Raw genomic sequence first — 23,341 nt, forward strand, 5'->3', positions numbered from 1 at the left:
TTGAGGGTCATTTCAAGTCTCTGGAGGCGTAACCCTGGGCTGATGAGTCAGCGCCAAACGGGCCCTCGATCTAGAACACAATTCATCAAGGCTCATGGCCAGGGGTCTTCACAGGCAACGAATGAACGCATCCAGTGTGGTGACCGTGCATGGCGACTATGGCTGCAGTGTAACACTCAGGTTTGAAGCGAACGAGTCACAGTTTACGATTACTAACATTGGCCAAAGCTAAGAGGAGTCAACGTTGACGGGTGCTAGTTCACATGATCACCATGGTCTTCGCAACTATTTGACAAAAACCTAGCATGCATGGCCGAATCGCCTTATAAGCTCTATCTAGACCTCGAAGAGACAGATTCCTAGCTATAAGAGGTGTGAGTCTCTGTTGCGGCTTAAGTGATGGTCTTTTGGTTGATGCTTACAAGTCCTCATTGTTATCAATAATTGTGTATGTACTCTGTCAACATTGGGTGTAATAAGTACTGTTCTCCCCAACGCTGAAAAGGCCCGCCAGATCTTCCTGTGTTCATTTGTTATATGATTTATTGACTTCTGTTCTATACTACTAAACTTACTAATTGGTGTAGATCTAGTGTTATTGTTCGTCGACTGTATGTGCCAAAATGCGCATCAGACGACCCGCTCTTTCCATTCTTCTACTTCTCGACCTTGGCTTTGCTATGTTCTACTATCCCACCCCACAGATATCGCTGCTAGAGCACATTCTCGTGGACAACTGGGATTCTTACGCATCAAATTTCTCGTCAGCCATCACACCATGCACAAATTACGTGACAATGACCGGAGAGCCGTCGCTCAAATCTGGCCGAACCACTGCAGCTCAGTGGATGCGGGTCGCGTTCCACGATTTCATTACAGGAAATACTACAGCAGGCACAGGTGGTATTGATGCTTCCATTGGATTCGAAACTTTTCGAGAAGAGAACAAGGGTAGCGCTTTCAACGATAGCTTCACATTTTGGAGACCTTTTGTAAATGAGTTCGTCCCAAGTATGCTATATTTATTTCCGTATAAATGCTCTGATGTTAACGGATGTGCTTGACAGTGTCTGACCTCGTGGCGCTGGGTACCGTCATGTCCGTGAACCTATGCGGAGGAAAGTACATTCCTTATCGTCCCGGTCGAGTAGATGCTATTCAAGCAGACCACACGACTGGTGTGCCCGAGCCCGGGACCAATCTTGAGGAGACACTGGCACAATTTGGGAGGGCTGGTTTCAACCAAGAGGACTCCATCGCATTGACCGCTTGTGGACATACCATGGTAATAAATCCTCCATCAAACACTTATAGTATTGCTTCCAGGAGTATCCTCTAACGCTTCCCAGGGATCGGTACATCATGGTGGATTCCCGGAGGTCAGTCCAGAGTCCGCGGTCACACCTAACAACACAAACGGTGGAGTTGATTTCGACAGTAGTCGAGGTGCATTTGATACTCGTGTTGTGCATGAATATATTGACGGCACAGGCCAGATGGGTGGACCCCTGGTTAGCAGCTTTAACGAAACATCCCGCTCAGATTTGCGCCTCTTCGAAAGTGACGGCAACAAAACTATGACAGACCTATACAACAGTGGAGAGGGGTTCCAAGAGGTTTGCATAGAAGTTATGGGTCGTATGATCAACACTGTACCTTCTGCTGCAAAACTTGATAGCCCCATTATACCATTTTCCATCAAGCCCATCAATGTTACATGGGACTTCAATTTGGACGACAGGATTGTCCTTTCTGGAAAAATAAGAGTTAGTATATTAATTGGAGTGGCAGTGCAAAACTGACTGTTTCAATTTACAGGTACTCAGAGATCTCTTAAGACCCACGTCTCCTGTGATTTTCATGATCGGTGGCAAAACGGTGCAGCTAGAAGCTGAAGAAGGCAGAGGGAAGACAGTATTTGGGAGCACTGGCACATTTGACGACAAAGTATACGGGTCCGCAATATACTACCCTTTCTCACTTCCTGGCGTCGGCCTGAGCAATGTCACATCTTTCACAGTTGCTGTTGGTGAGCAGGAAACGACTTTCCCGATCTCTTGGGGGCCATTTATCGTTCCCAGTCTGACATCTTCAGATGGCCGAAGCGTATCTTTCGGCGTGGCAATCCCTCAAACCCTCATTGATGCTTTACCCACAGACTTTGAAGTGAAGATCGTCGCTCCTGTCCCCCAGCCCTTAACACTGGGGCCGCGGATTGTTAGCGGAAGTGGATCCTGGACGGCCAAGTCTGGTTCGAGAGACGGGTTTATAATATGGAATGGCACATATGAGGTTGGACAGCAAGTTACAGGGGCAGTCAGCCTTCATCTCATACATAGTAACAGAACCACGGACACGCTGATAGTCAATGCTGGCGTCGCGGGATGGTAACATGATTGACACAGTCAATACACATTAATCAGTGAGAAGAAGAAAAAGTTCCTTGGAGTAAGATGAAGCTTTGGGTGAAACTGCAGGGATGTTGATAGGCGTACACGCCAAGTAGAAGGTGGTATAAGAACCAAGTTTCTAGTCTGGATAGCTGCCTGGAAATACAGAGGGAAACCGCGTCAAGAGCTTGGAGTTATCATGAATATAAAATCAGATAATTACCGAGCCACTTTTAGCCTGAGCATCTATATTCAAGCGACACTAAGAAAGGTCGATATGTGGAGAGGAATTGTGTAGAGGACTGCTCAGCGAAAGCTTCAGCTGCACTCCACTGCTTAAATCGTCATCTTGAAGCTCAGCTAGGGCCACAGCGATCTCTAGATACTTGTTGTCTGAACTACTGCGCGTCTCTACAATCCTACCCGCAGAAGAATAATTAAGGGCGTCTCAAAGTATTCGTCTAGAGTCCGAGGCCGCTTATTTGAGCGTACTAAATCACGTGCATTTCTCGAATTATAACGTGAAGTTATGTAAATTTAGTTCAACTTGAAAACAATAACAATATCTTGTAACGTATAAAAGATTTTATCTTATGATCTTAATTAGTTTCTTTGGAATTTTTCTATTTACTTTAAGTCTAGCGATAGTTTCCCGGTCGTATCTATGCATTCAATTCTGCAAACAATATTCTAACCACACAATTGATTAAAAATTCCACTGACGATGGGCCTTCGGTGTGATTTGCGAGAGAATCTCCCACCATTTAAATCGGCTCATCACGAGGTTCGATTAGGACCTCGTTGACGGCAACATGCTCAGGCTGGCGTAGTGCATATATGATGGCTTCAGCGACATCTTCAGGATCCAAGACCTTCGCGCCAGTTGGCTCGCCAAACTTCTTGATAGCTTCTGCATCCGTTGACATGCCTAAGAGCTCCGTGGCCGTGTTACCAGGCTGTATGCTAGTTACGCGCAGACCTGTTCCTGCAGTCTCGAGGCGTAAGCTTTGCAAGGTAGCCTCGACAAAGAACTTGCTTGCTGAGTAGACGCCCAGACCCGGGAATACCTTGCGACCAGCATCCGAAGAAATGGCCACAATGTGACCACTGCCGCGCTTCAACATGGGAGGCACGCTTGCTGACAAGCAGTGCAGCAGACCCTTGCAGTTTACGTCAACGGTACGCTCCCACTCCTCGGTCTGTACATTGGCCATCATGGTGAAGTACATGACACCAGCACAGCTAACAAGTATATCTACACCCGAACCTGATTCGGACAGAGAGCTTGCTGTCTTGAATAGAGAGTCCACATCTGTCTTACTGGTAACGTCCGTCTTGTGCACAAGCACCTTGCCTGGCGTAGCGGAAAGTTTTGTCTTCAGCTTCTCTAAAGCTTCAGTACGGCGGGCAGCAAGCACAACATGCGCGCCTTCTCTTGACAATGCCGAAGCAACAGCCGCACCGATTCCTGAAGAAGCACCGGTCACAACAGCAACTTTACCAGCTAAAGGTCCCTTCGCCTTGGGCGTTGAAGTGCCTGATGCTTCCCTGACAGGAGGTCTCGGTAACCATCCTCTCGCATACCAATCGCGCGTATAGGTTTCAAGTAGCTTACTGTCGATCTTGGGGCGCTCTAACTCGTAGACACTAAGGGCGGGTTGCGTCTTGGCATCATTGAGCACTGTCACGGCTCTCAAGAAGTCGACAGTTGGCATACCTCGACGGAGGATACCAGCAGTGAACGAGTCGTCGCCGGCCTTACTAGCGCCACGCTTCTCATTCCAGAGTGTGACCCAATCGTCCCAATCAAGAGACTTTGTCGGGTAACCAAGCTCGGCGAGGTCTTCATATAGCGCAGCAGCAGTGACAGGCTTAGGGTCGCCAACGTGGAAAATTGGCTGGTCTACTTCGGTATGGTTGGCCAATGTGACGACAGCTTTACTAACGAAGTCGACAGGTGTCATTTCAGCCAGCCATCCTTTGATATCTGGAGCATAGCCGAGGTGAATGGATTCAACGAACAAAGCCGTTAGCAGATCGTACGTGTTGGTAGAACCGAGAATACTGTGGCCACTAATCGTTCCCGGGCGGTATATCCTGACAGGCAATCCCCGACGACCAGCCTCAAGAACGAGCTGCTCAGCTACCCATTTGGTCTGGCCATAACCATCGACCAACTTTTCTGGCACCTCATCAATACTGAGCATAGCATCTTCGGACCAACCTTCAGATGAAGGTGGCAAGACACCATTTGTGGAGATGTAGTGGACGCTCGCTCCGCTTTGACTAGCTAAACGCAAAATCTCTCGCGTGCCACCGACATTGGCAGATCTCATAGCGGCATAGGGGTATACGAGGTTGACAGTAGCACCAGCATGTATGATGGCATCAACCTTAGAAGCGAGCTCGTCAAAGGTGTCAGGCGTAAGGCCGAGCCGTTTACGACCCAAGTTTCCAGGGAGCACCTCCACACGTTCCAGGATGGATTGATTCCAAATTCCAAGATCCAATAAGTTCTTGCGCAGACGCGACATACCCTGACCCCTGTCTTCGCCGGTTGGGTGGGTAAAGCGTACGAGACAAACCACCCGTGCGGATGTATTCTCCAGAATGGATGTCAGGAGGAAAGCACCCAGGTAACCAGTGACACCCGTCAGCAAGATGGTATTCGCTTCGCTTAGTGGGCACATCTTTGCGCCCGTAGCTTGAATGTCGTCAGGCAGTGTTGAATCTGCTAATAGTACCTTGGGTAAATCAGCTTGCACCGCAGCAGTGTGACCATCACGCGCGGCACGGACGGCTTCCGCATGTCCTTGCAGAGTAGGGTTTCCGGCAAGACGCGACAGAGGAACTGGGAAGCCGAATGCCTCCGTCAGGCGGCTAGCTAGGTCGGCAAGTGCCAGAGAGTGACCGCCCAAATCAAAAAAATCGTGCTCTTCTGTTACCGATTTGGCGGACAGGTTGAGAGAAGCGGCCCATAGTTTGGCAATGGTCTCAATTCTGACTTCGGTATTACGCCCGTCATCATGACCATTAACGCCGCTTGGCGACTTCGGTGCTGAGGGAGTAGGTAACGCCTTCAGATCTACCTTGCCCGAAACCTCGTGGGTAGGGATTTCGCGAAGCTCACACCACAGGGCTGGTATCATGTAGTGGGCCAGGTTCGAGGTAAGCACCTTTCTTGCTGAAGGGCTATAACCCGACTCCTCGACTGTAAATTCAGCGCGGTCATTCGCTTCTGGGTCCCGCACGAAGTATGCAACAAGCTGTCGTTCTAGGCCATCGCCGTGAGCAACAACCGCACAATGGCTAACTGCAAGCTGCTTCATAATGGTATGCTCGACGGCACCGGGTTGTACAGTATAGCCTCGCACTTTGATCATGCCGCCGACACGGCCAAGAATTTCTAGAAGGCCTGAGTCGGTTATTCTAGCGAGATCGCCCTAAATTGGTTGGGTTAGTGAGTACTACGTTCAAGTAACGATCTTGTCTTGGATACTGCAATTTCGCGACAATATTCCGGTCGCAGCTGCGATGAGAGATACAACAAAATTACTTACAGTACGATACATACGCTGGCCGGGGTTGAACGGGTCCGGGATGAAAGCTTTCGAGGTAACCTCAGGTAAGTTCAGGTATCCTCTGGCTAACAACCCGCCACCAATGTGCAACTCCCCACTGAGACCTGACTCGACCTGCTTGCCGCTTTGATCAAGAATGTAGGCGTGCTTTGGGTCCAATGGCGGACCAACAGGACATACGGTAGCACTATCATCGAGCATGTCCCTGATGTCACCACAAGCAATTTCGTGGGTTTCACTAGCGCTGTAACAGTTCAAAAGCCTCGTAGCTTCAGGTAGCGCTTTCAGTGCCCTTCTTGCTAAGTCTGTCGTCACGACTTCTCTATGGCGTTGTTAGCAGCCGCTGGATTTTGCAGGCACCAGTGGCACTCACCCGTTCAGCCACAGCGTTCGCAAATTCTTCAGACTATTCAGCTTGGTGTTGCGAGCTAGAATGGTCGCCAGAAGCGTTGGTGTCATGAGAGTTTCGGTGATATTTCGTGTAGAAAGCAACTCAACCAAGGCTACTGGATCGTAGCTTGCCTCATCCGGGATGGTAAAGACTGTGGCACCGCGGATCAGTGGCCTTAGTATCTCCCACACGAAGAACACATTGCACGCTACTCTGTCGCCTGGCTTCAGGTCGCTGAGAACGAAACGCAGGTCATACGACCGTACAGGGGCACTGTGCGCGTTAGCAATACCCTTCGGCCGCCCTGTGGTTCCACTTGAATATGAGACAAATGCCAGTCTGTCTAGGTCGTCGTCCGCTGGCAAGGGCGGAAGTACATGGGTCGTGCTGTTTGTGTGTGTTCCATTTGTGTTGGGCTCAGACTCATCCATGATAATTATATTAGAATGACTGGAAACCTTTCCAGCGTGGGCTCTGTGCGTTAATATCACAGCCGGGCCAGCATCGTCGATGACATCGGCCAACAGTCCAGGGGGGTACGCAAGCTCTAATACGAGGAAAGCGCCTCCTGCCCGGAGCGTAGCCAGACAAGCAACCACATAGTCAGCGCTTCGTCCCAGAAGAATTCCCACTAATTTATCTCGGGTGACACCCTGAACTCGAAGCTTGTGGGCTAAAGAGGCGGTCTCTCGCTCCAATTCAGCGTACGTAAGTGCCCGCGTCTCGTCCTCCAACGCAATGGCGTCAGGAGTTCGCTGTGCTTGCTGTACGAACAGTGCCGCCAGATCTTTCGTTGTATCGATCACTGCCATGTTGGTTTTTCAAACACGGATATTGACGGGCACAGATGCTTAACGACCAGCCGATTCCTCAACGCTTTATACGAGGGCTGCTTTTGGCCGAGAGCCGATCCTGAACCGTGGACTCTCTAGGTTCTCCAGTGGCGAGATTCAGCCTGTGCAGGTGCCAAACAGGGAGTGTCGCGATTGGCCAAAAAGCACTAGGCGCAGAAAGAAGCGGGATGTGCGTGGGGGAATATTGTGCGGGCTGAAGTTGAGTTTCTTGATCTGAATAGTGGCGTACAGTTGCTATAAGGTCGGTAGATTCGATGTACCAATTATTGTTAGATGGGCCGTTTATATATGTGCCCGGTAGCCAAGCCGCAGGAGGTTGATATGCAAGGCAGACTGGTGCTAGAACCGTTTCTGTGGCACCGCAGCACGCAAGTTTTACCAATCTCTATTTCGTGACGTCAACTCAACAACTCAAATCTTTCATTCCGCGTATATGGGAGTCTTCATACCCGAGCGAGGCCGTCTTGCTGTGGGGATCCGGCGTAGCGTAACGATGATCAACGTTCCGAGACGGGAACGAAAGCTGTGCAATACACGTCTCAGGACAGGTGCGCAAACGGCTATCGGACAGCCGTAGATGTGTTGCACGAGCGTCCAGATCATACCGACCGCCGGCAATATCTCGATCAATTGTGGAATACCCATCGCCGGCACCGGCTTTCAGCGACAAAAACTCAAATGTGGGTGTCGCCTGACACCTTACTGTAAAAGGGATAGTATCTTCGCCTCGATGTGTGGTGCCAGCCGTCCTCCAGCCCTCTAAGTTTCTGGGACCAGTCAAACGCATTGGTCCAACAATAGCTACTCGGTAATGTGTCCAAGTTCAGACTAACTAGTCTAACCTTAGTCTAGTCTAGTCTCGCAATTCTGTTCGCTTTCCGACGGGCAAGACTGGACATACTCGAATTCTTTGCCCTGAGCAGTCCGGTTGAGTTTAAAAAGTAATAATAATAATAATAATAATAATAATAAAAAACACTACGGTGTGATTGTAATATTTTCAATGTCCTAGGCTCTATATTTGCATTAAAAAAAAACATGGCAAGCCTGCGTCAAAGCCGAATAGTTTATCTAGGTTCAACGCCATGCCAAAATTTCTTCAACTCCAACCGTACCATATCCTGGAGGCGACCGCAACGTTTTAACCTTAGGCTCATCGCGGTATCATGTAATTCACTCAAAGACTTTGCTTAGACCATATGTATTTAAAGATGTTTGACCAGGACATGATCTGTTTGAATACATGTTCCTGTTGCAAAGTCAATCTCACCGGTCTTCTTGTATCCAAGCCTATTGTAGAGTTTTTGCGCTTTCAGATTCTCTTCCCAGACCGTCAACCACAGCTGTGTTAATCCTTCTTCGCGTGCGAGCTGCTCTACGGCAGATATCAGTTTGCTGCCAATGCCCTGACCGTGTACGCTTGCGTCGACGTACACCTTCTGCATCTCAGCTACCTCATTTGCCGGCGCGTCAATGCTGGAATGTGTTGCACCGCGGAGAAGCTGTGCAATGCCAACGACTTTGCCCCCCGAGGTCTTTGCTGCTAACCAAGTTTTCTTAGGCTCTGCAAACTCGGCAGCCACAGCTTCAGCTGAGTAGGTCGTTGTGAGAAATTCCTCCAGGTCCTCCTTTGATACTGAGTGACCAAACGTTGCAGTGAAGGTCGCACCGCCTATTGTCGCCATAGCTGGTGCATCTTGTTTTACGGCCTTGGTAACGGCAATGGTCCCAAGCAATTGGACACCAGCGATCGGGTCGGGTGCTGGTGTGACGGGAGGGGTTGGCACCGTTGTGGTGGCCAAAATGTTGTTGGAATTAATTGTCATGACGGCAAATATGGTTGTTTCTTCGGTGAAGCCTCAGTCGGTTCAAGTGAATGATCGTAGACAAGCGAAATCAGCACAAAGACCTATGTTCAAGAGCCACGCCTTTAATACCACGACAGGAAGACGGAACAATCAATATACGAAGGATGATAGATATAATGACTAAAATGCATCTTTTAAATTTATACTCCTTGGCCTTCTGCTCAACTTTTAAAGACCAATTCATGAGAACATTGGCTTCTTCCTTTGGCATTAGACTGCGCGCGCCCTGTTGTCAATCACTAGACCCACTGATGGGCACTTAAGTTCTAGGTTACAAGTAACCTGTAACCTAGATAGCTTTCGCGTGTCAGTTGCAGCGATTCATCTGGAAAGCGCTGGAAGAATATTTACCGCTCAGCCCCATTCTTTTCTTTTCCATCTTCTTTTGCTTCGGGGCTTGGCGGATGCTCAATTGCACGTCCCTTCCTCTTCTCAAAATCTACTCAGGAGATGCACTGCAGTTCCTGTGGGGTCCCTAGCTTCTTTCTATGAAGGCTCCGGCCAACGCAATCGATACTTCGGTGGGGTACAGCTGCCAGCAGGGCCCCAACTACTTCGTAGAGAAAACAGACTATGTTCCAGGTTGATTTCCTCCTCGCCAGATAAAACAACTGCGTCTATCCCAGTGCGGACAGAACCATATCCTGAGACAAGGTCCAGAATGGGCTGCAGTAGTTTTGATATTATTGTTATTAGTACGGAGTAAAAGAAAGGTGCGAGGAGACAGCGAAGTTTAAAAGCACTTCTATATACCGTATCTGGTCGAGATTCTTTTCTTACTTGATGTATAATTACTGGCAAGGCACAGTCTCATGTATGAGAACCTTATTCGTTCTACACAGGCTTGTGGAAGTGACTAATTTGGGAAGGAGATATATGCTCGGCTACGACCTTGCTGATCTCGACCACTTGGGGTGTACTGCATCAGATGCAACTGTATCCGACACTTTTCTGCCTTTGTGGATTCTAGAACAGAATGAAGGTACACACATATCTCTTAGTATTTCGAGTCCGCTATCTTCGACCGCGTCCCATTAGCGATTGCTTTTCATTGGTATGGAAACCGTCCTTGTGAAAGGCGACTGTGATATGGTTCTCAAAGGCATGTGGGTGAGCCTGACAGTCAGTGCAAGCTTCAGTGACCTGAATTTTTCCCTTTTCTTAGTGAACATTACGGATGGTGCTAGTAAAGTAGGAATTGTACATGGTACAAGCCATAAAGGTAGCAGTTTATTTAGAGAAATCCAGCATAATTTCTATGAAACATGGACACCATTGCGACTTAGCGCTTCCCGCGATTTGGTTCGTTACGAATGATATAAATATCGATTATAGGATCAAACTATATGATTAGCTCCCGATCTGGAGCCTACACCTCCCAGGCTTGATTGACGCTCTCTCAATGCGGCCTTGACCATACTGCTATAGCGTAAAAGCGTTACGGCAGAGCTTGAATCCTTTGTCATGAGTCCAAATAAAAAGGCCCCCCAGCTCTTGTAAGCTTTTGCCGTTTTCTCACCCTTCCTAGGACAGCTTATATTGACTTCTGTCTGACTCCACGGCCCTACTCGAACATCAAAAACTACTCCCAACGATATAAAAGTGACATTTGTTTATTTGCCAATTTAGTGAATAACATGTTCAATCAAAACCTCCATATTTTGCATGTATATGGAAAATAGCCGTAAAGCGAAAGATGTAGTCGAGTGTATGGGCTACCGTTGTCTCTTCGACATGATTAACACGTGATAGCCATTGACTCTACCTAGATCGAACGTTGAGGAATTATCAATTTTATGCCAAAGGGAGATATCAGATAAACATGGGCTATTCCATCAATAGTCTCTTAGGGATATAATGAACTCGGAAACTGCGACGCTTACAAGAAGCGATTCAGAATGACCTTGCCATAAACAAGAATTTTCAAAGAGCATATCATCAAATGTAAACACAGATACATCAAATGAATTTGGTATCTCTACAGAAGGCTTCGAGCAAGTATTAATGCTACCAGAAAATCAAAATTTTCCACCTCCATTTCTCAAATACGTGCTCACGTCTTCGTCGAAAAGACGTCTTAGAATGACAGTATCCACTTAGAGTAGGACCAAGAAGGTTCTTTCAGGATGGAAAGATACAGGTTTAAGCCGTATTAAATAGTTGATATGCAAAGCGAGGATAATCGATCGACAGACCCGAAATAGGAATGGAACGGGGAGCATGGTTGAAAGAGACAGCGCTGAAGGACGTCTCAGAGTTGGGTGATTATCCAAACCATCCAGAAATTCACCAACTCAATTGTGGCGGCGCTTTCAATGGTCCCATAGCATAGCCAAGATTGTTCCCGTTGCTAAGCTCTGCCGACTTTTTCGCATAGAGTCCAACTACAGCTTGGGTGGCTTCAATAACTCCCGCGTCTAGTATAGATGGGACGGAGAACTACGAGACCGTCCATAATCCATTTCCTGATCCAAACCTTGGTATCTCGTACGTGGGTGTTCATGTAATTCTGGTAGTAAGGAACAAGATGGTGAGCACTGGGTTCTGAAAATATATTTAGGTTACTTGTTATTAAGACTAAGTTTCAAAACAACTACTTCAATGTAAAATCAACGCAATAGTCGATTTTAAGATTAATCGGAGGTATTAATAAAAATAGGGGCTCTAGCTATGGGCATTACTATTCTGATCTAACACTTTAATAGTTGTTCAATGAGCTTATATCTACTACCCGCACAGTCCCCTCGCCAAACTCTGAGACAAGAAGCCTGTTTCCGTCGGGGCTAACCGCAAGAGAACGAGGGAAATCTCCAACAGGAATTTGAGGAAAATCTGACTGCCCTTTACTTAGAGCTCCTGCAGAATTAATGACAGTAACACCCGTGGATGCGTTACTATAATCAAATCTATTCGAGTCCGCCGTGAGAATATGGTTTCCAACTACAGCGATTCCAATGGGGGACGTTCCTGTATTGACAGTAGCCATAAATACGTCCGTTGTATCATTATTGGCCAACTTCTGGGCATCGAACACAGACGCATGGTTGATATCGCGTTCTGTTACCCAAAGCTTGTTTCCATCTGGTCAATTCGTTAACGGAATATAATTTGGAAAGGTTCTGATAGGATTGATACGCACCTGTCGAAAGATGGCAGCGCACTGGACGACAACCACTCATATACTTGGTAATCAATGACTTGCCAGGCGTATGCTTCAATTTATCAACGTCGAGAACACTTAGCACGCCTGTTGTGCTATTCGGTGCCGCTGTCGTGCTATTCATCTCGCTAGTGACAAAGAGTTTCGTATAGTCCTTCGAGAATTGCTGCCCAACTACAGCATATCCAAGGGCGATGAAACCCCTCCATTCACTGTTAACTGTTCCATTAGCCAATCGTGTCACGTTGAAGACCTCGATAGCTCCGCGGTTATACGATGAGTTACTCCCGAACTCTTGGCTTATAAAGACATATTTATCATCAGGGGTGATAGACAGTTCGATAGCACTTCTGCCTACATGACCGTTCGAGCTTAGCACCCCTACAAATGAGTCGTCTCTGCCGGCGATAGCTCTAGGGACATCGAAAATGACGGCTCCGTAGCCAGTGGCGACATAGAGATTGCGTTTGTCGTGGGTGATAGAAAGCTCACGGTATCCGTAACCATCCTCCGTGATGTTTTTATTGCCCATATCGAGATTCGATGGGAAAGGTATATTGTTTATTAACTTTGGCGTAAACCCTGTTTCGTGTCAGTGCCTCATTTTGATGGAAATTCAAAGTATGCTTGCCTGATGTATTAAGAACCGCAACAGAGAAGTTGACTGCGACGAACGCCCAGTTATCGTTGAGATATGCAAGTCCCCATGGACGATTGCCAACACGGATACTTGTCGAGTTGAGGCTGAGGATATTTTGCGGCGGTGCGTTCGTCGCACATCTATAGTCCGGATAATGGGTTGGGAAAGATGTCACAGAAAACGGGAACAATACAGCAGCAACTGCTGCTGCAACCAAGAAAGAACCGGTAAGACCAACCATTACTGGTGGGTATGCGAGAAAAGCACTGGATTACTGATAGAAAAGTAACATTGTGTAAATAATGAAAATCAGAGCTGAACGAGATCGCACGCGGGGCTGTAATTCATATATACTAACCTTAGCATAGTTCGTTTCAGCTAAACGTGTGGTGTACATACACAATACCGGGCAACTGGAACGCTTACTTCCGACCGACATGCTGGTTTGGGTCACTTGTGCCGGTCAGGATTCACGTGCTTGAGAACGCGGAAGAAGCCGCCACACACTCTTCCAACCTTGGGCTGTGACGCTCTACGACAGCTAGGAGCATTATGTTTCATGCTGTGAAGCCTTGATGGGGGTAGCAAAGCGGTTCTTGTTACGCTCTAACTCTATGATGATAGACCAGGACGCCAAAGTTGTGATTGTGCTCAATGGAGTTCTGCTAAGGAAGTGCGAGAATTGCTGAAGCTCAAACACTAATCACCAAATTGAGGTTTAAGGCTTCATTTTCATTAGAGTTGTCACAGCCCGATGCCAAGAACGTCGAGCCTGCAAATAGAGTAAACTTATCGTGGGTTTCTGGTCAGCTGCATCTGCAATGAAACCTGTGGATGACTGATAATTCCGAAACTGTACTGTAAATGAGAAGCATCGCTGCCCAAAATGGAAGGTATTCACTTTAATCACCCCGCAAATGGACCCCTGAAACTGTTAACACTTCTAACCCTGAATGGACCAGTATAGGTGTACGCAGCACATATGATGTCTGTTATATCTACAAAATGTGCCGATTAGCCGAGACACTTTCGAGGGAAGAGTTTTTGAGCTAGATGGATATGCGAACCTGGCGACTTCATCAATCGGCTTCGGAAAATTATAACTACTGAAGCTCGGGAATCACTGGTCTATGATGAGTGATGGGCAAATCACGTTCAACATAATGGTAGAAATGCCTCGAGTCTGATCGTTTGTTCCAATGGACTCGTCCCAAATCATGAATCAGAAAAGTCCTACGGTGTTATCAATCTTTGAACATGCGGCTGAAACCTTTTCGAAAAATCTGATTATACAGGCGGCATCACTCCATTCTATAGAGACCCTTTGAAATAAGAAGTCTAAGAATCGAGAAACGGAGCCGTATAACATATAGAGAGCTAGTACCCCAGATAATTTAAGACATTGCCACCCCGCAAATCACGACAAAGGAACTATACTAGCCTTAGTTATCATTACAACCATCGTATAATTTACCGCTCACAAGAACTTTTCCAGCATTAAGCTACTAGTGTAAGAAGTTTGACAAAACTGAATATAAGTTGATTTGGCACAGGCACAGTCATTGTCGCTTGCAATCTTGCGCAGTTGAATCGTCCAGTGAATGATAAGATCAATCAAACAGCTTTAAGTATATTCAAATTCATTGGACGACTAACCGCGTTCTTGCTGCGCAAAAAGTCGGATCCTCTGTTACAGTACGCGACCTGCAGCATACAAACTATCAAGCAGAAATGGTGAACATAAGTGACCAGACACTTGTAGCCTAACTCATCAAAGTTAGGAATAAGCACACCTTCTCCACTTCTATAATTAACCATAACGCGAAATATCGATGTAGTTCAAACTCATGTTAATTATTGAAAATACGCCAGAGACCCTCGGTAACGCTGTGCTAATCCTATGACTTCACTGCAATTTTCCAAGGACTTATTAGATCCCACAATGGGGTGGTAACGAACCCGCAATTCATGGTGTCCGGGCGCTGCATTCTGTCAAAGTGTTGGGTATGCTACTGCCTGCTACCAGCGTTTGACTCCTGGACTATATTACGGCGCCGGACTTCTCTAAACCTTCAGAATTGTGCTGATTTGTAATCATCTCCACATCCATGATGGCTGCACCAGCGCTGGCCAACCTTCTAACGGAAGCCGTTCGTCAGATTGCAGAGTTTATCTATCTGGAGCACCTACCTAGTCTGAGCTCGTTCGCATTGATCTATAAGACCTGCCACGCCGCTGCCACGACATGGAGATTGCGGGATATTCACCTCAAGATCATCAGCCGCGAACAGCTACGTCGCGATGTTACACATTATTTAGGTATCATCAATCGGAACCAGAATCCAAAGCACGTTCGATGGGTGGAGATCAAAGGCGAGATGCCGCGTAAGCAGGAGGACGAACAACACACCGAAGCTCCCGGCTAGACGCTTAACAACAAAACCTGAATAGGATCTGACGAGGTTTTTGGCGGAAGCGAGAGTGAAATCTTCGTTGCAAATGGCACAAAAGATGGGGCCTGGACAGCATTTGTGGAATAACTTCAAACTCTGCCACATCTGACGGACCTGGTTTTCCAGCCATCACAACCAGTTCCCACCGATTATTCCGGATGCCTTGTATGAGTTTAAGCTTTAGTGCCGTTTACATCTTCCCAAATTCTGCTTTCATAGTTTTGAATAGGCAACCGTGGATGAACATGAGAAGGAGGTCGCCACCCACCCACAATTGCGTAGCCTTGGTGTGCGGTGAGTATGGCGCAATTCCAGGGGTAACGATGACTATAATGGAGAGGCAGTTATGCGTCTCATAGGAGGTCTGGCGCCGAATTTGAGAAAAGGATGAGATGATACACTTGCAGGCAGCATCGTCGATATTGCTACACCGCAGTTGAGGAATTCCGCGCAAGCCCAGGGGAGGTCTTAGTGACGGCTTTTGGTGGAGTTCAATCGACGATGACCGCTCTGTCAAACTGGCTTTACTGGGTTGCATCAAGTTGACGGGCTTTGGAATTATCAAAGCGGAAGATCTCATTGACTAGCAGAAACACGCGTAAGTGCGACTAAGGACTGTGTTTAACGACGCAGTTGAAATGACTTCAAGATCTCACAAATATTGTCCTATGTAGGGTTTTCTCAGCAAGTGCTAAATGCTGGCCTATTCTATACTAGTTTGCTTTCAGCGCTGCGCTATTTTGAGCTTTGAGACGGGTAATAGTGGTGAGGCGATGCAATGAATGCTTCGTTTCCCAATCTAAAAGACCTTACGATCAACGTTGACCATGGTGACGAGCAAACAGATCAGCCCGACTTTGACTCCGCAGCTGTCGCCTTTTTGTCAAATCTACTGCCTCTTGAGACTTTGCATATATTGGGATCTATTGGCTGAGAGGTATTTGACTGCATCATCGAGAGACATTGTAATGACTTTGCAAAAGCTTGCCCTCCGTCCGTATGAGTTGATGTATTCCAGCACCCGCAGCAACAGACCCTTTGTATCTAACATGGAGAATATCTTGCAGTTGCAGAGTTTTTGTTCTCTTACAAGAAAACTTGACGATTTCGACCAAGCGCTGTAAAGGCGGCGCTGAAGAGGTAAGAATGTATCAGGGTCTGGGTAAGATGAAGCGGTTGGCTACTATCTTCCTGACTCTTGACTGCTCTAACCCTTCCATCATACTAGACGGCAATTAGACGCCCAATGATCCTTCGTTTGATTATTAGATGTAGGAACCCGGTGTATATGCAATCAACGCCGTTCCAGAAGAGGTCACAGCCGTGATGCGCTCCTCAATTCTGCTGTCGATGACATATTGGCCCTCTGCACCTGTGATGCTATCAGCGGCGGCAAAACTGGCAAGCCCTTGGAGACTCTAAAACTACACACGACTGGTGGTATCAGCTTTGGTGTTAATGATTACCAAAACGACCTCATGGACGTAGTGCAACAATTGAGTCGATCGTTTCTGCTTGAACAGAATCCCCAAGATGATCATGATAGAACCATCTTGCGAGAATTGGGCCAGCGTGTCAGGGAGGCGAGAAATGAACTCGATTGCCAAAGCACAAAAGAGTTCAAAGTCAAATAATGAGACAAGCACTCTGAGCTTTTACTTAGTCTTGGTTCAGCTATAGAGATTTTCAGGAGGGTATGGCCACCAAATGATGAAAAGTGACGATGATTGGACTAGGGTGCAACTTCAACATGGGCTTAATTGAAATGACGCAAAAGATCCAAGCGAAGACCTTAGCAATATATCAACACATCGGCTTCCTCACACTCAAATGTAATACCCTTATAAAAAAGAATTAAAAGTTCTTCAGGGGATTCAAGGGGAGAAGTAACCGGATTGTAACACCAATTTTATGGTACTTGTATGGCTTGGAAGCAGACAACTTTAGATCAAAAGCAAGCATGGAGAGGTTATAAGTATGCAGTAATTTACTATTTTATATAATGATTCCTCGATGCAGTGTGGGGAATTCAGTGGTCTAATGCTGGCACCAGTGCATAAGTTATGCTATTTTTTTTGTGGCATCAATGTGTATAGAAGAAGCTGAGGCCTGACGTATAGACGGTATTCCAGGAGAACAGATATCAGATAGCATCTTCTGAAGGTTTTGATAAACAATCTCAACGCACATTGGCAATTTAGTGAGATGTCTAGTAAACGATCTTCATAGCTGGTCTCCATACACTAACCCTTCTACGGATGATTCGATTATATTTGATTTCTCTCGAAAGCTTCAAGAAACTGTGCGCGGGGGCCTAGTGAATAAAATATTCAGGAAGCTTCACACTCCAGAATCAGACTCAGTGACTCTCACTTCCAAGCCGTCATCCACCCAAAGGACAAAGCTCTTTGAAGACATCGGATTCTGTGGGTCGACCAGTTGAAAGTCGAAGTTACGAAAGAGCTAGAAAGCATTAAGTGAAATTATTTTGACGCCTATTCATTAATATGACCGTTTATTAACCTCAAAAGGTAGCTTATTCAATTCCATTTGTGCCAGCGGTTTTCCCGCGCACATCCATCTTCCATACCCGAACTGTAATTCAACATTTCTGCACATCTCTGACAGTGTAGTACTATTGAGTTTCATGAACCTTTCTGGGCGGAAAATGTGCGAGTCTTCTTCAAAAATATCTTCATTTAGGAGGAAGGAAGGCAAGTTGGTGCCAATCGCGGTCCCATCTGGTATAAAAGTTCATTTGATTGTGTCACCGTTTGCCGGAACTTCCTTAAAGACGAGATCCGAGACAACGGGACGTATGCGCAGACTTTCGTAAATCACGGCCTGACAGAGTTAGTCTAACGTTGAATTGCGGTGTAGAGAGTTCGATGATGGACGGTGACGGCATGTTCATTAACTGTTGTCGTCCAAAACGGCAGGGGAGACAAATACACACCTGCAGATATGGTAAAGCCCTCGCTTCTGCATTAGTAATTGTTGATGAAATCTTGCCATCTGTAACTGCGCGTTTGATCTCCTCCTTGAGCTTCTGGTACACTTGTTGACTGGAAAGAACATGGGGCATTGTGATTCTGATCACTGAAGCAGTGGTATCTGATCTAGCAATAAACACTACAGCGTTCGGTATCAGTAATTATTTACTCGAATTGCTTTGGATAGATCTTCAGCAGTCTTATCAGACATTTAGAAAGAGTTCGATTACTCTTGATAAGAAATTGCGCTTGACATACGTGCAAGAAAGAAGAAGAATTGATACCAAAGATTAGTTACTCAATAGCGCTTCGCTTTCACAATCCGCCTGGCTAAGTCCATGCCTGATAAACAAACCCTCGTATGTCTCAATTAGTAAGTCATCCGATATTCTGGCATGGAGAAGATATATATCTGCGTATAATTTTCTGGTGTGGTACCAGGAGAAAATTGTTCTCGAACAGCATCATTTGTCATACCCATGAGCTTACCAATGCTATAGGCATCGGTCTCTTTGGGTCCCATCAATCTCAAGAACATATCCGAGCAAAACAATCTCCGGAGCCACGGCACGTCAACGGCTACTGACATGAACGGAATGTGGACATGAAGAGTCGAAAAAAAAACCCCGTGAATATCGGCATCGTTCTGGAGACAGCCAAATGCTGTTCCCAGGGAGACACTTGAGATAACGTCGAGCGCGAACAACCCGGAAATACGTCCGATAGATAGTGTTCGCGAGTCAACAGCTCGATAAATGCACTTGCGACGGATGAGATGGATCAAACTCTTAATCTGCTCATCAACATTAGACTCGAGCCCCGGAGTATCTCTCCCACTGTACGCTGCGGCAACCTTGGCCTTCATTTGATCGTGCCGCTCAGGTTCTAATATTTCGAACATTGTCTCGTTGTATGGATTGAATCGATTTCCCGTGTTGGCTTCTCCCATGCGGTATATGCTTTTGGCGCTCGATATCATGCGAATAACATCTGGGTTGTCTGTAGTCAGATCGTTGGGCCCGATTCTAACTAACGACGAGCCATATCTCTTGCAGAGTACCCGCTAAATCTGGCATTGCCGCTCGCTCTTGCTAACGCTTGTAATCCAGAAATACGAGAACGATGCTAGAAGAGGTCCATGAATGTGATGAAGTCAATACCAAGCAAGTAGGGCAGTTGTGATGTACCTATGCGACTATCAGAGACCAGTAATAACTGTATTTGGACACGGACAAAGGTGTTTTCAGGCCGCCTCCCAAGACAGTAGTGAGATATCTAGGAAAGTAATGGGGATTTTGAGGGTTACATACCAAAGTAGCATGCAGCTTAGCGCCGCAGGCATGATACTATAAAGGTGTAAACCCAACAAAAGCAAAGCCATGATTTTGTTGATAACTTCTTAGTATCCTAAACTACTAGCTGCTGTGGTTCGGGTTTTTTGAAACAAGGTAGGAAGATTATTCAATACTGCAGCTGCCAATATCTGTACTCATAGTGGCGCTGAACTCTGACTTCACAAAATGCGAGTTACCTCCGTAATTGTAGGTATTTGAGCGGAAACCCCTGGATATCGACCGCATATCATTTATGAGTCATGGCGATCCGGGCCATTCTTATCAAAGCGCCTAAATCAATTCACTGACATGACAAGATCTCCGGAAAGAGAGGCGGGGTGGATAAATCTGTGTTCAGGATTGCATTGGATGGCGGCCAACCATATCCGAGAAGGTACAACATATTCAACGTGCATACTAGCAGGCTCCCCCGCCGTGATATCGTATTCAGGACTGTATATCTTCGTTCGGATGGTACATGAAGCAACATACTGGAGGCTGTCATACCTGGAAGCATACTATTAATTTATAGGAAACAGGTTTTGCGGTGCATGCGAAAAACTAGTTGAATTGCTGATCAGTGTGTTGATGCATTTCTCCCTTCTTTCGGGCGACTTGTACATGCTTCTTGTCATCTACAGCAACACAGCCTAACTAAATCTATCATATAGAGTGTAGCAGACCATAAAGTTTTCTTAACATCTCTTACAGCCCTATAGCTGGAGGCAATTGTTCTCTTGAAAAAGAAATGAAACGAAAAGAAAGGAAAGGGGAGAAAAAAGTAAAGCAGGCTTGAACGCCTAGGGTATATCCATGTCCTCGTCGCCTCGTCATAGAGTTTGAATCTTTAAAGTGCTTCGATACCCGCCTTTGCCTTCTTTATTGCCTCGTCGAGCGTCCAAAGAACGTCGCTGAGATGTTCCATCTTTTTCCAACCCGCTGCCGTTTCGTCTTGTTGTCGTATCTTATGTCGAATGACACTTCGCATGATGTTCATCTCATGGCTGACACCTTTGAGTAAAGGCTTCACGTCATCAGCAGATGTGTATTGCAGGTACCTGGACCCAAAATACTCAGACTGGTGGGACAATCCAGGCTTCAGAGTCTCCGATAGCTTGGGCTGTGAAGTCGGTTGGGATACGGTGAGGATATTGCATTGAGGCATGAAATTACATGCCTGATTCAGTGATTGCAACTGTGCCTCGACTTTATTCAGGCGGCATTCCAGCTGGTCAGAGCGCTGGTCAGACTGCGAGGCAACGACTGCAGCCTCATTCGTGGTTTGGTAAGCCGATAGAAGAGGACCGAGTCTGGCCTTCAGCTTGTGCAGATCAAGTCCCGGCAGGCTTACGGGTTCGACGGCCTGATCATTATTGTCTGAAATATTGTCTAAACCACCATTGACGGAATTTATTGTGTTATCGTCAGTTCGGGTACCTGGCTCGTTCGTAGAACTAGGGGTTGAGCATGATTTGTCTAGTGGTTCAGGCCAACCTGTCTCATCGGCAAGATCAAGTTCCTGCTTGGTCTCCTGGATTTCGGCCCCAACAGCCAGCTTAGTACACGTATCTTCGGGTAGAGTGTCGCGCGCAATTGAGTTCGATCTCAGTCTTTTGCAAACGGTCGAACCTTGAGGCGATGCCTGACGCTTACGACGGTGTCTGGCGGAAGTGGGACGATATCCCTCGTTCTCATCATCAGTTGACACAAGGTTTACAACCTGCGTACCAGAGGTTGCTCCAGTTTTCCAGCGATTTGAGACCTCTCTCGTCTGCGATGATTCTTGATCGTGTTGCGGTTCGCCCGGGCGTGACAAACAGTGATGAGCTGTCGTAGATTCGCCAACCTGGTCGGGGTAAGGTAAAAGACTCATTTGAGATGGGCCAGCTGAAACAGAATTATTCTGGCACCGAGGCGTGCCGGTACGTTGCGCATCATTGTTAAAATCAAGCGGTGGTGAATGGTCCTTCACAGTAATCAGGTTTCCCGGGGCCTGCGAGCTGTGGCTCTGTGCAGAGGAACTAGACTGTATTTGACCAGGAGGTGATATAAGTGCAGCATTGTCTTTGCTATTAAGTTTACTTGCATTAGCTGATGATTGATACGATGTTGATTCAACACCAGGTAGGATATAGCGTGAGATTCCGTTCTTGGTTGCAATGTTCGTGATGCTCTTGGACCGGGCTGTTCCAGAATGATGTCCAGGACTTCGACCATGTAGTAACTCATCCAGTTGCTCATCTGAAGAAGCCACATGTGGCCTGGAGCTTCTCATGTTCGCCTGGGAAGGGAGAGTGGCAGAAGAAGCCGCGCCATCAGAGAAGTGGAGGGGTAGACGCCTTCGAGGATTCTGATGAGCCATAATATTTGTGGTGAATTGTGGCTTTATAAGATCGCCTCTAACTTCCTTTGAGCGACTATTACGCCATGAATCGACATGACTCTGCCAAGAATGCTCGGCCGCCTCCTTAGAAGTGTGATGCGAATTGCCAAAAGCCTCCATGCTAATGATGGCGTCGACGGCTTTTACCAACGGCGAAGGAGCATGTTCTCCTTTCGGAGCTAGGCGTCCATGAATATGTTGATATTCGCGATGATAAGCTTTCCGACCTTCACAGTAGCTGGATACGATGTCTTGGAGGATTGGTTCAGTGTTTTTCGGATACCCTAGCACGAGTCGTAAGCGGAGCCAGAACCAATCCTGGGTTCGGAATGTAGCCAGCCACACGACAGCTTCGACGACAAACCGAATGTTGAATTCAATTTTTTGTTGTGGGAGTGCGCTGTGCTTGAGGCCGGCCGCAGCCGGATGCAAGAGCACAGCAGCGTCTTCGCGCAAGATTCGACATAGAGCTTCTTTGGACATGGAAACCCCGTCGACACGGAGATTCTCTGTTGTCGCGCTGCCACTCATGCCGAAACCGCTGTAAATGCTGAAACTACGCTCCATTTGTGGCCAACGAGCTGAGTCTCCTGCCTAGTCGAGCTTGTGCAGATTTCGTGCTGGACACATGTTTTTGGTGGGTGTTGGGGCCAGTGGGGCCTTAACGTCAAATGCCTTGGGTTAGGTAGGTTGCTATGTAAACCGTCCGCGTAAATCAACCTTCCATCCAAGAAAATTGACGTAGCGTAATCTAGCCTATTGTACAGGGCTCTCAAGGGTTTTTGCATTCGTTCACCCGAATGGAGTATTTCCAATGGACCGGCAAAACTTGTCCCGAGTCGACATGACTGATTTTCGAAAAAGAGACGCGAGCACAACTCCGATGTAAAGGTTGTCATATCCATTGGCGATTGGGCCTTCTTAGACAACGTTACAGTCACGCAGCCTGTATTTGGTAAGACTGCTTCTTGACAGACAAATCGACAGAGGATGCGAATAACTGTGTCAAGTTTATGAACAAGTGCAGTTTCGATGGGTTGGACATTGATTGGGAATATCCCGGCAGGACACCATTTTACAACCTTTAGTTCTCAAACGTGCAAAGGATGACTAGCAATTGACGTTAGCAACGTAAGTGCGCCTGATCGTGATGGGAAAGATGACGACACCGACAACTTTGTCGCTTGATGTAAACTTTGCGCACCACTAGTGGTTCATATCCTCCTGGATGGCGCAGCGGACTGACACATCAAGGGCATGCTGGCCGACAACACTAGTGGTGCCAGGTGCGATC

General features: G+C 46.9%; 8 protein-coding genes across 8 annotated transcripts; 3 read left to right on the forward strand and 5 right to left on the reverse strand.

Moving 5' to 3' along the window:
• The first annotated feature begins 268 nt into the window (after positions 1-268).
• Positions 269-2,620, forward strand: BKA67DRAFT_547264 (heme peroxidase). Its single transcript, XM_046101439.1, has 5 exons — positions 269-448; positions 588-1,011; positions 1,068-1,285; positions 1,350-1,766; positions 1,819-2,620. The coding sequence occupies exons 2-5, from the start codon at positions 624-626 to the stop codon at positions 2,389-2,391; spliced, it is 1,596 nt and encodes a 531-aa protein (XP_045964334.1). The 5' UTR covers positions 269-448; positions 588-623; the 3' UTR covers positions 2,392-2,620.
• A 534-nt stretch (positions 2,621-3,154) lies between these two features.
• Positions 3,155-7,174, reverse strand: BKA67DRAFT_508923 (nonribosomal peptide synthetase 10; the record flags this gene model as incomplete). Its single annotated transcript, XM_046097195.1, has 3 exons — positions 3,155-5,833; positions 5,951-6,293; positions 6,345-7,174. 3 exons carry the CDS (start codon positions 7,172-7,174, stop codon positions 3,155-3,157), a joined length of 3,852 nt encoding a protein of 1,283 aa, XP_045964335.1.
• Positions 7,175-8,197: 1,023 nt separating this feature from the next.
• BKA67DRAFT_547272 (acyl-CoA N-acyltransferase) lies at positions 8,198-9,253 on the reverse strand. The gene has a single exon (XM_046101440.1). The coding sequence runs from the start codon at positions 9,040-9,042 to the stop codon at positions 8,422-8,424; it is 621 nt and encodes a 206-aa protein (XP_045964336.1). The 5' UTR covers positions 9,043-9,253; the 3' UTR covers positions 8,198-8,421.
• A 2,427-nt stretch (positions 9,254-11,680) lies between these two features.
• BKA67DRAFT_547274 (cytochrome cd1-nitrite reductase-like protein) lies at positions 11,681-13,182 on the reverse strand. Its single transcript, XM_046101441.1, has 2 exons — positions 12,224-13,182; positions 11,681-12,165 (listed from the first exon to the last, which is right to left on the reverse strand). The coding sequence occupies exons 1-2, from the start codon at positions 12,774-12,776 to the stop codon at positions 11,783-11,785; spliced, it is 936 nt and encodes a 311-aa protein (XP_045964337.1). The 5' UTR covers positions 12,777-13,182; the 3' UTR covers positions 11,681-11,782.
• A 1,532-nt stretch (positions 13,183-14,714) lies between these two features.
• On the forward strand, positions 14,715-15,419 carry BKA67DRAFT_44269 (uncharacterized protein). Its single transcript, XM_046096879.1, has one exon. It carries the CDS (start codon positions 14,993-14,995, stop codon positions 15,308-15,310), a length of 318 nt encoding a protein of 105 aa, XP_045964338.1. The 5' UTR covers positions 14,715-14,992; the 3' UTR covers positions 15,311-15,419.
• A 1,064-nt stretch (positions 15,420-16,483) lies between these two features.
• On the forward strand, positions 16,484-16,971 carry BKA67DRAFT_530323 (uncharacterized protein; the record flags this gene model as incomplete). The annotated part of the gene is made up of 2 exons (XM_046099225.1): positions 16,484-16,499; positions 16,613-16,971. 2 exons carry the CDS (start codon positions 16,484-16,486, stop codon positions 16,969-16,971), a joined length of 375 nt encoding a protein of 124 aa, XP_045964339.1.
• A 706-nt stretch (positions 16,972-17,677) lies between these two features.
• BKA67DRAFT_589798 (cytochrome P450) lies at positions 17,678-19,910 on the reverse strand (the record flags this gene model as incomplete). Its single annotated transcript, XM_046104510.1, has 8 exons — positions 17,678-17,800; positions 17,861-18,078; positions 18,109-18,181; positions 18,294-18,469; positions 18,629-18,742; positions 18,820-19,393; positions 19,427-19,455; positions 19,862-19,910. 8 exons carry the CDS (start codon positions 19,908-19,910, stop codon positions 17,678-17,680), a joined length of 1,356 nt encoding a protein of 451 aa, XP_045964340.1.
• Positions 19,911-20,217: 307 nt separating this feature from the next.
• BKA67DRAFT_547279 (uncharacterized protein) lies at positions 20,218-22,794 on the reverse strand. The gene has a single exon (XM_046101442.1). The coding sequence runs from the start codon at positions 22,612-22,614 to the stop codon at positions 20,512-20,514; it is 2,103 nt and encodes a 700-aa protein (XP_045964341.1). The 5' UTR covers positions 22,615-22,794; the 3' UTR covers positions 20,218-20,511.
• Between the last annotated feature and the right edge of the window lie 547 nt (positions 22,795-23,341).

This window comes from Truncatella angustata, assembly GCF_020726525.1.
Source record: "Truncatella angustata strain MPI-SDFR-AT-0073 chromosome Unknown BKA67scaffold_1, whole genome shotgun sequence".
In the NCBI taxonomy this organism is placed as follows: Eukaryota; Fungi; Ascomycota; class Sordariomycetes; order Amphisphaeriales; family Sporocadaceae; genus Truncatella; species Truncatella angustata.

Bases quoted from the DNA above. Each gene is read 5' to 3' on its own strand.
- BKA67DRAFT_547264 (XM_046101439.1), top strand. From the start codon at position 624: ATGCGCATCAGACGACCCGCTCTTTCCATTCTTCTACTTCTCGACCTT. The intron at 1,012-1,067 runs GTATGCTATATT...TGTGCTTGACAG, and splicing joins TGTAAATGAGTTCGTCCCAA to TGTCTGACCTCGTGGCGCTG. The intron at 1,286-1,349 runs GTAATAAATCCT...AACGCTTCCCAG, and splicing joins CCGCTTGTGGACATACCATG to GGATCGGTACATCATGGTGG.
- BKA67DRAFT_547272 (XM_046101440.1), bottom strand. From the start codon at position 9,042: ATGACAATTAATTCCAACAACATTTTGGCCACCACAACGGTGCCAACC.
- BKA67DRAFT_547274 (XM_046101441.1), bottom strand. From the start codon at position 12,776: ATGGGCAATAAAAACATCACGGAGGATGGTTACGGATACCGTGAGCTT. The intron at 12,166-12,223 runs GTGCGTATCAAT...CGAATTGACCAG, and splicing joins GCGCTGCCATCTTTCGACAG to ATGGAAACAAGCTTTGGGTA.
- BKA67DRAFT_44269 (XM_046096879.1), top strand. From the start codon at position 14,993: ATGATGGCTGCACCAGCGCTGGCCAACCTTCTAACGGAAGCCGTTCGT.
- BKA67DRAFT_547279 (XM_046101442.1), bottom strand. From the start codon at position 22,614: ATGGAGCGTAGTTTCAGCATTTACAGCGGTTTCGGCATGAGTGGCAGC.